Source organism: Micrasema longulum, unplaced genomic scaffold (assembly GCF_059751315.1).
Source record: "Micrasema longulum isolate JH-2025_06_02 unplaced genomic scaffold, ASM5975131v1 h1tg000859l, whole genome shotgun sequence".
NCBI classification, from domain to species: Eukaryota; Metazoa; Arthropoda; class Insecta; order Trichoptera; family Brachycentridae; genus Micrasema; species Micrasema longulum.
The window spans coordinates 985764-1002252 of record NW_028278051.1 but is presented as its reverse complement, the minus strand read 5'-3'; the positions used below and the strand labels follow the sequence as shown (position 1 = coordinate 1002252).

The following is a 16489-nucleotide window of genomic DNA, read 5'->3' as shown; positions in this document are numbered from 1 at the left end:
ATCGAAAAGCTAGAGAGAGATATTTTTTTCTTCGAGCGGACATCTACAATGGCTAATGAATAAAAATGAACAACACGTGTTTCAAACTTTTCTAGACAACTTTGAAACATTTCGACTTCACTTTAAGCTTACTAACATATTTACCTATCTCCCGAAATCGGCGAATGAAAACTAACACTGTAAGAATTCGTACAAAAATAGACCGTTTGAATACGTGTCACCATTTTGGATAATAACGGTGACTATATTGATAAGAAGAATAATATTATAAAATATTTATGTAATATAAATAGTTAAGAACTATTTTGAACAAATATGTATTTTATTATGGTAATAATATTTCTTCCACTGGCAACAGAATGAAAAATACTTTTCAAAATTTGAAGTGCCGCCAAAAGGTGTTCGTGTTTTTTGTGTTCGTTTAAAAAGATCTCAAATAACAATCCATATACCTAATTTTATTTATAAGAACCCCAAAAAAATGACCATGAGTTCAATCGGATTTGAGATGGAATAGGGATGTGAGCTATATAATAAAGCTTTCTGAAGTGGAATAGTTTAATTATCACCAACAAATATATTTTTATATCTAGCAAAATACTAACGTCAGTGCGGTTATTAAAAGAAAGGAGAAGTAAATAAAAACGAGTATATTCTGTTATAAAAATACGTAAAAATGTTTAAATTTACCCAGAATTTATTCAAGTCAACAACAATGGTAAGATTTTATTTTATGAATTATTTAAATACGATATTGACACGTGCATTTCTTGTAATCGACGTTTTCATACAATTTTAAACCCTTTCTCTTAATGATTTTTTAATTTTAAACATTAGAAAATGTCAATTTATATCCGCTGTGTATGATATTTTTAAGAATATATTTTATATATTTATACAGCGCCATTTTTTGTCTAAAATCTTTACGAAACCACTGCACACAAACAAGAGAATGCGGCTTGCAGCTACAGAACTCATGAACGGTTGAAATTATTCTACCCCTGTTACTGTTAATAAGTAATTTAGTACTTTACTTTTTTTAAACTTACTTTTAAGTAATTTACTTTGTAGTAGGAGTTCGACTGTCCAACTTCAAGTCAAACTCATTTTTACTTATCTTCTATGTTAAAAAATATATATCTAGATATGCTGCAATTGCAGCACGGACACTGGACAGTAACAAGTAGACCTCGAGTCTGATCTAATTAGCCACCCTTGCCATACAACAATGTTTTTAATATTTTATTTTATTCAGAAAAATCCACTTTTTGAAATATAAACCTTGTATATTATAAGCAAGGTAAATAATAAAGCAACTCCCATACAAAAAAGTCTGTCTACAAACATTTGGACTTACTCAAAACATTTTCTATTAAACCGACTGGTAAAAGAAGTATAAAAATTTAAAAAATGTTTTTAGGCATTGCCTAGTAGGTGAATTGATTCAGATGGATGATAAAGGTTTCAGCTCTTTTACTTCGCAAAAGTCAACAGATGGAAGAGTTGAGGAAATTCGGATCTTTAAACATAGGCAGAATGGTGAATGTTACACAGTGTGTAAAGTGGCCACATAAACCAGCCAATGACAGATCATAAGCCCTGTAAATGCCTAGACTTCCATATTCCCTCCTCGAAAATGTTTTCCCTCTCAGTTGTTGATGGAGTCCTCTATTGTTACTATAACTCTTAGATTTATTCTAGAAAGTGACTTATTGCCCATCAAGACAAGTCTGTAAGCCTCAATGCGGGGGAGATCTCAAGTCCATCTTAGCAAAGAAAATACCCGTCGAGCAAGAAATTGTCAAGAAATTAAGGAAAGATCACGGAGCGAAGGTTGTTGGCGAAGTTACATTAAACATGGTAAGAATATATTACCTTTATTGCTTTAGATCAGTGATTCCCAAAGTGGTCTATATCGACCCCCAGGGGTCCATGACAACCTGCAAGGGATCTACGTCAACGAAAAAAAAATTTGGGGGTCCATGAAATGAAAATGGGGGTCCACGATAGTGGATCGCAACATACATTGATAGTACCTATTTACTTACATTATACTATCTTATAATATAAAGACATGTACATTATTTATAAAAGTACCTATGAAGTAAAAAAAATATTATACATGTTTATAAAATTGTTTAAGTTGAGGATGTAGGCATTCGCTTTGTGTAGTTCTAGAATTTTATGTGACATTATGTATATTTAATGTGACAAAATTGACGCCAAATGTTGATAATTTATTATTAAGGCATCAGGTTCATCCTTCTCACTAAAAGCATTTACTTATTGGTTAGTTTATTTTATGTTTATTTTATGTTACATTTATTTTATATAACAGATACAAAATTTTATTTTGAGTAGTTTTAATTTAAATTCAATTAATAAATGTACAAAACTTAACATTTGTTTTAACATTAAGTTTTTAACACTAAACTTCACTGCAGTTAGAAATTTATGAAAAATCAATATCATGTAAGTAGGGGGTCTACCAAAAACCGAAAAACATGGCAAGGGGTCTACGACACAAAAAAGTTTGGGAACCTCTGCTTTAGATGTATCATTCTTAGAAGAGATGATTAAATTTTTGGACCATAATTAATTTTGTAATTATTATCTTTTCAAATATTGTTAATGTACAAAAATAAATATTTAAATTGCTTTATTTCCTTTAGTTGTACGGTGGTATGCGTGGAATCAGGGGTTTGATCTGCGATACCTCGGCCCTGGACCCAGATGAAGGAATTCGTTTTCGCGGACTATCCATACCAGAGTGTCAGAAGGTTAGGACTATCTTCCACTCAGCAACCGAGTTTTTAATAGACTAAGTTTCTCTACTATTTTTTCTTGGTGGAACTGTATTTTAATTATAATTAGAAAAATATGCAATTTAGTCCCGACCGCTTTAATTATAAATTTTCCACCAGTGATCTACATTGTCAGACTGGTAGGAGATTCGACAAACTTTTGTAGGAATTTAATTGGGAATAACAAAATTTAAATTAAATCGTAAGTTCTAAATTCTTCTTCTCGAGGGACCACTGGTTAAACCTGAGGATGTTAAAGAGCTCGCCCCCTACCAAATTTTATTTTATTTATTTATTTTATTTATAAATTTATTGCAAAAAAAATAATATACATACTTAATAACAGGGAATCTATATAAAACAAATTAATGTAAAATGAAAACGGAGTGTTCTCTGTTTATGATAGTCTCCATCTAACATGGCACAGCCTGCTCTAAGATGGAGATTTTTTATCTTTAGAGCGTAAGTAGTCCTATACTAATAAAACAATAACATAAAAAAGAAAAACTAAAACTACTTAATTATAAATGCCTAGCTAATCAAATGTAAGAAATTAAAAATCATTATTATACAAATATAAAGTATATATATGTGCCAAGAATACATGTTACTTAAACATAAATAATATGAAATGAAATTTATTTATTTATTTATTATGTACATACAATATTACATTTTAGTTATTTTAAGACATTTTTGACATTTTTTTTTTTACAGGACTCACCAAGCCAATGAATATGGCTTGTCGGTAAAGATCCTTTACAATTAATCATATGATAGTCCCACATGGTTTTATAATAAAAATTACTACTAACTTAGATATAGGGAGCGAAAAAAAAAGTACATGTAATTGATGCTTTCAAAAAAAAAATATTTAGAAGATGCAAAAAAAATAAGTGAATGATCACGCAATTTTAAGATAAAAAATAAATAAATACAGAACCGGAGTACCAAAATTTTAAATATAGTATAATATATAACAAAACAAATATAAAGCAATGAAATATATAAAAATATAAATAATATGTGTACCAATTATATAAAGTAGTACGTTTATTGATTTACATATATTTTTCAAAAAAATCTCTCGCTATACTTTTTATATGTGCAGTTATTTTTATTTTAAAATTTGTTTTACATTTTGAGTTTTTTATATTTGGCAATAAATCATTAAATATTTTTGGAGCAATTACATTGTATTGCTTTTTACCAAAGGCAGTTGATACAAATGGGACAATACAGTTAATTTGTTTTGCTGAGCGAGTGTTTATATTCTGTTGGGTTCTTTTGACCTCGCTTAATTTATCATAAAATTTAAGTAGTAGGCACCTTACAAACAATTGTCTTACATCCAATATCTTTAACTCAGTGAATAGATCTTCCGTCGAATACCTCAAGGGTTTTTTGAGAATGATCTTCATGGTCCATTTTTGTGCTATTTTTACTGGTTCATGGATTGAACGAGAGCAACCTCCCCAAGCTAAATTGCAATAACCTGATACTTACGGATCTGGGCTTGTAAGTGGAGATTTAGCAAAATGAGAACTGTCACCTTCCACACAGTAGCCGGGCTCTTTATAGACCTGGGCTTGGAAGGCGAGAACCATTCACGGGCACCCGTCACAATAGATCTTCACAGGTCGCAGTGACGTCAGGAGCTTGCATAGCACTGACCCCCACCTCTCCGAAGAATAAGTTCTAAATTTATTGCAACAGAGAGAAAAAACATTTTTCATAAGGGAATATGGAAGTCTTGGAATTTACAGGGCTTATGACTTGGCATTGGCTGGTTTAAGTGGCTACTTATGCACTGTGTAACATTCACAATTCCTCAACTCTTCCATCTGTTGACTTTTGTGAAGGATGTAGATGTTTAAACATAGGCAGAATAGTGAATATTACACCGTGCCCACTTAAACTAGCCAATGACAGGTAAATGTCTAAACCTCCGTATCCCTAATTAAAAATGTTTTCCTTCTCTGTTACAATAAATTTACATCTTAATAACTCCCTAGGAAGTGAAATCTAGCCTGTCTACAAACATTTGAACATACTCAAAACATTGTTGATTAAATCATATGTTATCAAATAAATGCTCAACGATATTTTAAATATGTCTCTAAAACTTTGAAGACGTTTTGCAAGTCATTTTTATTTTATTCTTTAAGGTACTTCCAACCTTTCGATGCGGTGATCAGCCCCTTCCCGAGGGCCTGTTCTGGCTTCTCATCACAGGAGAAGTTCCCACAAGCGAACAGGTTCAGCAGATTTCCCGAGAGTGGGCTGAAAGGTAAATAATATTGTTCTTCCTTTATTGAGGCCTTCTACCGAGACATGATAATATTATCCAAAAACAAGATACATATTTACAAACTATAATGAGATAGCATAGAAATAAATATTCAATTATAGCAAATAAATATTCAAAAATACCTCAAACTAAATACCAGAATCCTGAACTAGTGGTTTCAACTTAATGGCCAACCTGGTAAAAATCCTAAAAAATGAAATCCAGCGCGGACAATTCCGCCTTGCAGTGTTGTAGTTGTTCACCTACCATGCTCGAGGTCTCGGGTTATTCTTGGGCCTGGATTCTAATGAAAAGTTAAAATTTATCTTCAATTTTATCTACAAAGTAAAATTAAGTTTTCTGTGTGAAAAATAGAATATGTTAGCAATTTTTTTTTTGTAAACATGTTTAATTACAGGGTACCGACTTTGAATTTTCATACAAATATGCACATTTTCGTACATAAACATCGATGTTATTTTATACCGTCTCGATATGTACTGATGAAGATGGTGTTTATAATCGTGGCTTTGGTAAGGTCAACAAAGATTTAAAGCCTATTTTTACGCTTTGATATTTCTTTGTCCCTGGACTGGTGCTTGAAGCATAAAGTATGATAGAATTACGCTGCATTTGATGTGCCAATGTAGCGCCCTATGCACCACTGGGTTCAGATAAGGAAGCACGATGATGTTGAAAGTGCAATGTTTTCATAGTTTTATACCCGTATGCTGAGTTATTCCTTAATATTTAAGGTATGAGATTTTTTCATCCGGAAAATCCAATCATATACAACTACTCACTGAACGATGAAATAGTATCATCTGTGTCTAGTATACAAGATTTTGGTATTATACTTGACACCAAACTTTCTTTTACAATTCGTATTGAACATGTTATCAATAAATCCTTAAAACTCCTTGGATTTATTAACAGAAGCACAACTGACTTCAAAAATATCAATACCCTTAAAACTTTATTCTGTTCCCTAGTCCGCCCGCACCTAGAGTATTCCTCTGTTATCTGGTCTCCATATTATGATGTTCAAATCAAGAATATTGAATCAGTTCAATATCGATTTTTGAGAAAGATAGGCTGGAGTTTGGGCTTATCCTGCGACCAATATTTGTATGATGAGTTAGAAACTACCTTAAATATATCTTCTCTTCAAGACCGTCGAAATAAATCCGACCTTCTAGTCTCAACTTAAAATTCTCAACTCACTCTTAGATGCACCTGAACTACTGAGCTCAATAAAATTAAATATCCCAACTAGATACCTCAGACAAAACTTACTCTTTCAAACCGATAATCATAGAACTAACTATGGTTTTCATTCCCCTATGCCCAGAATTCTTAGGTCTACTTCTTTCAAACGATCACTGAATCAAATTCAATTATAAACACCTCTCTCCCCCTTCCACTCCCACAAAGTCTACTATATACTATTGAGTCTTTCTACTTTTTTAACAATAATTTTCTATGTATAAATATGTCCTTAAAAATGCCCATTGCGCGTATATATAAATAAATAAATAAAGTAAGTCGTGGTTGAGTCTAGGTCAGTCCTTACCTCGACGCAAATGCTAGTCTAGGTCAGTCCTCCCCGCAGCAAACGAAACTTCTTTAGATTACTCATTTAGGACCTCAGAAAGGCTTCCTTATGCCTCAATAGTGTCATACTGGACTCTGCAAACAAAATTTGAGGACCTCGCCTTGAAAATCAACTTAGCATACTATTAGTATTAATGTACCAAGGTATCTGTAATAAATGCTCTCTAAAATATTGTCTGAGATAAACTCCGCAACGTTTGATGGTGTGATTTTCCAACTTGATTTAATGAAAGCTATACTGTAATCTTTTTTTACAGATTAGTTAGTTCGACATATTTTTCTCAATTAAATGGAAATTTATATTTTTTGGGTCGCATGAACAAAATGTTACGATTGTTTTCAGGGCTGAGCTACCACAGCATGTTGTCACTCTGCTGAAGAACTTTCCCTCATCTCTCCACCCGATGGCGCAGTTCTCGTGCGCCGTGACAGCCCTGAGCAGTGAAAGCAAATTTGCCAAGGGCTATGCAGGGGGCGTGAAGAAGAGTGACTATTGGGAAGTAAGACAAAAGTATTTCGTTTTATTTTATAAGGAAGTTGTGTATCCATCCAATTATAGTTAATAAACGAACAGCATGGACTTTGATCAGGGTTCAACCATCACAAATTTGATGGTGACAAATGTGACAAATGTTGTCACAAAATCACTTGACAAAGGTGCTCAGATATACTGCTAGTAAAATTACTTCTCGAAAGTTTTTGATAAAGTAGATCACCAGCTTCTGCTTCAGAAACTTCATAAGATTGACTTCAGTGACATTCTTCCTAGACTTTTCTTTAGTTTGATAAATTGTTGTGACCGATCCTTAAGTTTATTATTACAATTAAATAACAGATAAAAGGATCTGTGCCTCTTAAATTCAATCGTGTCATTACACAATATTCAGTTAGATATTATAGAAATGTTTTCTTGCTTCAACTTGTTTGAATATATGGAAAGACTCCATTTAGAAAAAACAAGTTGAGATCTTAAGATGACCGAATGCGGCTTAACAAGGGTTCTCCGCCTGCCTAAAAAAGTCTTTCTATCGGTTTCACTCATAATTAAAACAATTTTTTTCAACAAAACCAAACTACTTTTTAAAAAATATTTCATGAACCGCGATTTTAATTTAATCTACCGCTTTCCTTGCCCTTGAGCTTGCCAATTTGTATGAAAGGCTATGTCGGATATTGTCATTCTTCTCCATGACCATATTGAAATTTCACGAGCCATCAACATTATCTTTAATGTAAAAAAAGAAATACATAAATTGTAAAAGAACAAATAAATAAAATAAGTAAATGCTAATGATCAATTTCTTTTCTTTTCAGTTGGTGTATGAAGACTCAATGGATCTGATCGCCAAGTTGCCTGTTATAGCCGCCACCATATACAGGCAGACGTACAAGGACACCTCTCACATAGCCCCCATAGACAGGAACTTGGACTGGACGGGAAACTTCACCAATATGTTGGACTATAAGGATGAACAGTTCACCGAACTGATGAGACTTTACTTGACAATACACAGGTATTACATTATCGTTTATTTGCCCGGGTGGATGATTAATACAGTTCTGCATATGTCATCAGCTCAGTTTAGTGCGGAAAATCGGCATTTATTGTAGTAAATAATATAATATTTTTTATTTGCAAAACAGTGAAAAAAGCAAAATTAAGTAAAATTATATTACAAGCTAACATATTAGACACTGTCTATCCTCACTAGGTAGAGCAAATACCTGTTCAGAGGTAGGCAGCATTTACTTATTTTGATTTAATTCAGCATATTTAGTCTTAGTAATGTCTAGAGATGATTTAAATATGGAAATCTTATAAAAAATTAAATAATATTTTAAAATATTGAAATCTCACAAAACTGATGGAGCTGAAAAAAATCTAATCTAGCAAATCTATGAATGGAAAATAATATATAGAAAAAAAAACTCCAAAAAGGTATAAACTGATGTATTGAAATGGATTGTGCTTCTGTGATTTTGTTTTTGTAAAATGTATCTTTTACACGGGTTATCAATTTGTTGCGAAGGTTTCTATACAGTTTGTAGTCGTGCTTAAGTTTTTAATTTTTTTGATTGTTTTTTAGTCTTGTATTGATTTTATTCCTTGTAATCGAACCAAAATCTTGAAAAATCCTCTACCTTAATAAAACTGGGTTATTGTGATGTGGCTAGTGTGCCAGACTCACGGGTCAGAGATCTAAGATTCGAATCCTGCTCTACTACATCTTAATTTTTATTTTCTAATTCTACAACTCATTAAAAATGGGTTGAAAAGTTGAAATATTTGGGTTGATTATAAAAAGGAAATACATTATATAAAAATAATTAAATAAACCATTATCATAATCTCCCTATCAACACCCAGTGTAGATAAATTTTTTTACATGGAAAAGGTGATCAGTCTTGCACTTGTCAGTGAAATATTGTAGTGTTTAACCGCCACTAAAACAAATATTTCATGTCAGGAATCAAACCCAGGACCTCGAGAAGAGTAGAAGAACACACCAAACACTATATTTAAGAGGCGTACTTATCTCCGCTCGATTTCCTTTTCGGTATTTTTACCTGAGGGTAGCCATTGAGTTGAAAACGCTCATCTAGGATTCTGGTTCTATTTCACACATAGAACTGTATTCTTCATCCGCCTGGATACAGAAAATTAATAAATAGGGTTTATTTCCATGTCTGGGCATATAAATAATACAGTTCTTCCATCAGGTGTTATAGTCTAGTGACTCCTATTCCCGTTTGCAACAATCTGAATTTTGTAGATTTTTACAGCCTTTCTGATGGCCGATTTAGACTAAAAACTTAATTTGACTCTTGAATTATGACTGTAGTGACCACGAAGGAGGGAACGTATCGGCCCATACGGTGCACCTTGTTGGGTCCGCACTGAGCGATCCGTACTTGTCTTTTGCCGCTGGACTTAATGGGCTGGCTGGTCCACTCCATGGGTTGGCTAATCAGGAGGTAAATATATAATAATCTGATACATAATACAACGAAGGTTTAGTGATTCCAAAGATATATATATAGGAAAAGAATGTTCGCGGCAATTCAAAATTATAAATGAAAAAATATTTTTTATGTTACTCACAAGTTATTACTTATTACGTATTTCACAGACCCTTATTAATTTAAAATTGTAAAAAAAGAATCGTTATATTTCCCTGTTATTGTAATGTAAAAATACTCGTATATTAAATAATGTGAATGAAATTATTATGTAGGTGCTCATCTGGTTGATAAAGGCCCAGAAAGAGATTGGAGAGGATCCGACCGTAGACCAGCTTAAAGATTTTATATGGAAAACTCTCAAGTCCGGGCAAGTGGTACCGGGGTATGGGCACGCTGTCCTCAGGAAAACAGATCCTAGGTAAACACTTTTTTTTTAAAGTATTAACACTTTGTATCCCGGAGCCGTGTAAACACGTGATTATATAACCATGCGTTGTGTCCCGGGTCCCGTGTTTGCACGTGGTTTACCGGCTGTCTAAAAAAGTGCATTTTATTGACATTTAGTGATTTTTATTGGTACTTTTTTGCTGCTGGTAAACCACGTGAAAACACGGGACCGTAGCACAACGCATGGTTATTATAATCACATGTTTACACGGCTCCGGGATACAAAGCACAGAAAAAGGAGTGAGGCCCTGTATATGTGCAAACATTGCAATGCGCAATGTGGCTCTCCATAAAGGCCAATGTTGGAAAAACTATCATACAAAAATTACTTATTTAATTTTTTCAAATAAACATGAGAAGTTTCAATTGATTCAACCTAGTATTTTCATAATTATGACACTTTTAAGAAACCCTTCACAAAGCATGAAATTTCACAAAAATGGGCCGGGCACAGGGTAAATTCTATGTGTATTCGGCCGGTACTCCAAAGTGTTAATGTAAGCATTAATAAGAAATAGACCGATACATCAAAAAGAAATCCCTCATGATGGCTTTTAAAAATCATAGTATTAATTGACCAAAAAATTAACCTCTGATTTTGAGAAATATTTTTTTATTGATCAAGATACGCTCCACTTAAAGTGGCAATGTAGTGCTCCGTGCACCAGTGGGTGTGAATAGAGAAATGATTATGATGTTATCTTTGTTCCCAGATATGTCTGCCAGCGAGAGTTTGCCCTGAAACACTTGCCCGATGATAAGATGTTCAAGCTAGTTTCCAACATGTACGAGGTAGTACCTCCCATCCTCACGGAGCTGGGGAAGGTTCAGAACCCCTGGCCAAATGTGGACGCTCACTCCGGTGTGCTTTTGCAGGTCACCCATTTATTATTTATAATATTTATTTCCGCAACATAGTACAATGAAAATATAAAAACTTTTCAATAAGGAAAGTCTTGACCGGTGTTTCTCGGTGTTCGAAAATGCTTAGGAAGCGATAAGGTGTTTTATGGGGCGATTTCATAATTTTGTTTTCAACTACGCTTTATATAACCAACAAAAATCCACAAATATTAAATATGATAATCATTGAGATATGCATTTAAAGGTAATTTTTGCAAATCACTGAATTAGGCATTTACTAAAATTATAAAAAAACCTTTACGTGAATTATTTTTTCACAAAACTGCTTTATTTAAACGCTCATTATAAACAAACTACTTGAACGATTTCTGCACTGTGATAACAGAAACAAATGTGAAATTCTACAAAAACACTAATGCCACATCTAAACAGCGCAATCTAGAGGTTTCATAAAAACTTAAGAGAAACCTATGTATATTTAGTAGTATACAAAATATAATGTTATGTTTTTGTAAATAGATGTCGAGATTCGTATATTTTGTAAGGCTGAGATAAGCATTATCAAAAAAATTGGGAAAAAGTTCTGCGTTGATTTGGACATGTAGATCGAATGGACAGCGAATGAACTGCTAAAATGATTTACGATACAAATGTTGATGGATGCAGAAAACGAGGAAGGCCGTGAAAGACATGGGATGACCAAATCCAACAAATACTTGAAGATGGACTTGTCAAAAGTCAGAATAATCGGCGGACGTGTATGAAAAGATGTATTAATGTAGAGAAAGCGAGATCTGTATGCAAAGACAGAGTGGCATGGTGTTTTATCCTCTTTACCATGATGAATTGAAACGGCATGATGGTTTGTTTAAAAAAAAACATTTAGACACATTAAAAATATTGTTGACTTTCATTTCAGTTGGACCATCAATATGCATATGCAATGTGTATATGTAATTAATTTCTTAATATTTCCACAGTATTACTGCATGAAAGAGATGAACTACTACACCGTGTTGTTTGGTGTATCCCGAGCTCTGGGTGTACTGGCCCAGTTAGTCTGGTCCCGTGCCCTCGGATTCCCCATCGAGAGACCTAAATCATTGACCACCGAAGCTCTAGTCAAGCAGTTCGGCCACGACAACAAGTGTGGCTAGAAGCGCTCTAGTTTTAGTCTCAGACATAAATTTGGGGCAATTTTACTTTAACGCGAAAGAATCCCCTTTTGTTTAAAATTAGTTTTTAAATACTTCACAGAGAAAATTCTTTAAAATTAATCAACTTTTGAGGAGTGTAGCAACACACATTGCAGGTAAAGTGCCAACTGACAAAATGTTCAAACATTTGTATTCAAAGTTTTTACTCGTGAACTTTTTGCCAAATGTTTTTTTTGTTTTGATATTTTTAATGAACACAAATGTTTTGTGCATAAAGAGCCAGGATAAAAAGGTTTTTGGATTATGCTGATTACAGAAATGTAATATAATCAACGAGTTTATTTCGCAAGCAATGGGCTCATGTGAAAATATCACTCACTGAGAACCAGATACATACTAAGTGTATACATTCTAACTGATTTATGGCCAATAAAATAAAACTACCATCATCATTTCCCTATCCGCATCAGTGGTGCATAGGGCAGTGCATTGGCACTCCAATTTCAGAGTATCTAGATTGTCTTTGTTACATAAGGGTGCCAGTCCAGAAACAATGAAATATTGCCGTGTAAAACCACCTTTAAAACTAATATGTATTTACGTTCATCCTACCAGGAATCGACCCAGGACTTTATTGAACAGGACCATTAAAAAGAAGTTCCAGTGTATTTTTGTCACCATACCATTGAGTTTGATTTATGTATATTAATTAATTTAATATATTAATTAATCGCATTGTAGAAACATTCTTCCCCTTGCACATTCGTGCTATCTCTAGCAAACATAGGGCTGAAGATATCTTAATTTGATGGGTTTGTGTTATGATGTGTGATGATGCAAAAAAAATTACATTCCAGTAATTTATTCTGCTTAATCAATAGGGAAATATCACTTTTGCATTACAATGAATAAAAAAACAAATATGTTTTACTAGTATAAAAAATATTTTTGAATTTATAATTTTGAATTCCCGCAAAAACGGCCCATTGCATTGGCCACGCCCCTAATACGGCACAATTTGGGTAAATTTTGAACTTGTGACCTTTTAAATTAAAATACAACATCGTCACCAATCTTGACGTCACAATTATTAAGGCCAATAATGTTGCGTTTTTTTGTAGGGACATATTTTTTAATAAGTTATTTATGAAAACATTTCTCTAGGCTATCCATATTAATTTTGAAAATGCAACTAACTTTTCTAAATCCATTTTGATATATTTTTATCAGTATTTGTAGTATGTGATATTTCCCCATTACCGATTGAAAAAAAAATTATCAGTATTGTTGCGATTATTCTAATAAATTGCTAATAAAAAAAAAGTGATATTACACTTGTATGTACTGAATTTACCTTATGTGACTGTATTCTATTGTGTTTAGTCATTTCGCATGTAAAATTAGTTGACAAAATGTCGAAATAGGTATCCAAAATACCTAAAAGTGAATAATAGAAAATAATGTATTATATTTATATTTTTCCTCTAAACATATTTTGAATAAATCTCCCCAATTAATTATACCGTGGAGTAATGTTCATAAACCCTTTTAAACCTGAATGAAAAAATATTTCAGATTGTATATGTACTAACGGATTATTTAAAAAAAAAATCTTTTGTACTATAGAAATTATTTAATGTCAATATTTCTGTGGCTTGGATCTAGAAGGGCCAATGTCATATTTCATGTTTTTCTTGCCTCTATTTTGTAGAGGGCCGATGTCAATTAAAATACTTATATATTTAACCATTTTATGCACACATACGCGTGTTGTAATGTTTTTTTATTAATATTGGTTATTAAAGATATCAAACAGTTCATTATAACCACAAAACGGCTAAACAATTACTCTCCTGTAATATTACAATTGACAACACTGGCCCTCATACTGGGTGTTCTTTAAACCCTGTCACATCCGAAACCACGATAATCAGTATGCGCAAGAAGACATATTAGCATATTAAAAAAAATATTTAAAACAGAAATGTTTTTTAAATAAAATATTTAAAAAAACAAAGCGAGGGAAGCGTGGCCGCGCAGTTGGCGGTGAATCAGACTCCGCCCTCCCCCTCCTTGTTTCTCCCCTGCAGAAGTAAGCAACCACTTGCTTTTTTTGATATTTTATTTTTTTAAATTTTATTCGTTCTAAAAATTTATTTCAATGTGCCATTATGTCTTCTTGCTCGTATGAGCACTGATCATCGTGGTTTCAGATGTGACAGGGTTTAATGAACACTAGAACTAAATCTGGTGTTTTTTTTCAATATATTTAGTTGCTTTTTTAAAAATAATCATGTTTCATGTAACGTTACTTATTTTAAAAATGTGATAATAAAGTAGAATATTAATTTATTTCATTAAAAAAATATGCAAATTTTATTTGGTTTTTTTTTGTGAAAAATTATTCCCCATCAATTTTATTATTATTATTTCATCATTATCATTCCCATTTTTGCACCTAATGTAAAGTGCATATGGCACTGCATTGGTATAATGGCAGCGTATCTTGATCATTATATCTTCTTTATATCTATATTTATAAAAAGCAATGTCCGTATGTGTGTCCTCGATGGGCTGAATTGCGTGCGTGCAGGACCAATTTGCATGCGGTTTTCAGCAAAATGTAGAACTTTGCCATGAGCATAATTATTCTTAAAATTTTCAATTTATTACTGAAGAAAAAAAGTTAGGATCGTAAATGTTTTTTTTTCAACATTAACCAGGGCTGCATTCGCAGAGAACAAAAAAATTGGAAGGACGTTATTTTTTTGTGTACAAAAAAGATTGTTTTTTAATGTTTACAAACAACATTAGTTTTTATGGGTACCAATCAGATTATTTCCTTAAATTCCTTATAATTTCTAACAATTTATTTCTTTTTACTTGATTTTTGGTAACACTAAAATAATATTAACTGACATTCATAACGTTTTTGAAAATCGCATTCCAAAATAAAGTACACCCCTGTTGGTAAAAAGAGCACAGTTTGACATTTGCAAAAAGAATTATATATTTGAAAATTAATTATTTAAAGTTTTGGAACTCAACCATAAACGTACCTAGCTATCTAAAAAACGTTTTGAGGTGCGGAAAACGGGTCTCTCAAAAAACCAAAGGTCTGACATGCCGTTGTCTTTTTCGCTCAGTATCGGGGAGGCATCTGCAAGACAGTGACAGGAAAACAATATTTGAATACCTATTTATAAACATTCTCTGTCTCCACAATTTATGTAAACCGAAACACAAAATAATAATGTATATGTACATATCTAATTTAGTGTAAATACAATAATTGATATCAAACTTTCGATTGTGTTCATTTAATCTACTGTACTCAAATCTAACAATAGCCAAGCATTGCCGGGTTCAGCTTATTATATATATAATACGACACGATACGATATTCCAATCTCCTTTTGTTATAAATCTATAAATATTTTATCCGTTAGAGCTTTATTATGGTCCAAGCTGGTTTCTCAGCATGCGTCTCTATCTGAATATATAAATAAATTGGAGCATGTATATAATACTCGGTTCACTAGTAGTGTGTAGATGGACTAGCTCTCCTTAAATTCAATAATAAATATGGGAAAAGAACACTAGAGTACAATATACCAAAAATGTATAATATGCTCCCATTAAATATAAAAATAATAAAAACTTATCTGGCTCAAAAGAAAGACGTCTGCTGAAAATCTGGCTTTTAGAACGTGGTTTTTTATATTGAAATTTTTTTATGTTTTTCTTTTTTATTTGGTCAATTTTTATTCTTTTTATTTTCGATGTACATATTTTCTTTTTTTTTCCATAGTAATAAGAGTTTTTATATGCTTATAGAATTTAAGATATAAGATTATGTATATACATATATTGAACATAAATATGAAAAAAAAAATACATAACAAAAAATGATAAAATTGCATAACTAACAATAACAAGTTGGTAAATAAGCAACCAAAAATATTAGCGATGAAAAGCAAAAAAGAAAAACATTTTTAAACATAAAGAAAAGTTTAAGAATTTTATTGCCAGAGAAAAAAAGAAATCAGACTCGTTTTATAACTATCAAGTCCAGAACCAAATATATCAGCCTTGTCCTCATACTGATTACCATATCTGTGGAGCCTAGGGATAGGCGAGTGTATGTGATAGTTGGTCCTAGAACTTGCAGAACAAAAGGGAGATCTGTGGCGGGTATGTCGACCAGGTACACGGAAACTGAATACAAAGCCATGCATGGCATAACAAACATGAAGTGCCATATTTTGGGTGCTGTACTGTTAAATGTGTTGAAATCAATTGAAATCTCAAGCTGCAGACATTTTCAATGTAAGTACAATGGAATATAT

The 16489-nt window shown here is 32.5% G+C and overlaps 1 protein-coding gene across 1 annotated transcript; it reads left to right on the top strand.

Annotated features, from left to right (window-relative positions):
• The first annotated feature begins 404 nt into the window (after positions 1–404).
• LOC148278586 (putative citrate synthase 2, mitochondrial) lies at positions 405–14517 on the top strand. The gene is made up of 10 exons (XM_088231181.1): positions 405–718; positions 1702–1860; positions 2673–2780; positions 4973–5094; positions 7052–7208; positions 8023–8222; positions 9552–9684; positions 9945–10090; positions 10833–10995; positions 11964–14517. Exons 1-10 carry the CDS (start codon positions 677–679, stop codon positions 12138–12140), a joined length of 1407 nt encoding a protein of 468 aa, XP_088087307.1. The 5' UTR covers positions 405–676; the 3' UTR covers positions 12141–14517.
• Positions 14518–16489: the final 1972 nt, after the last annotated feature.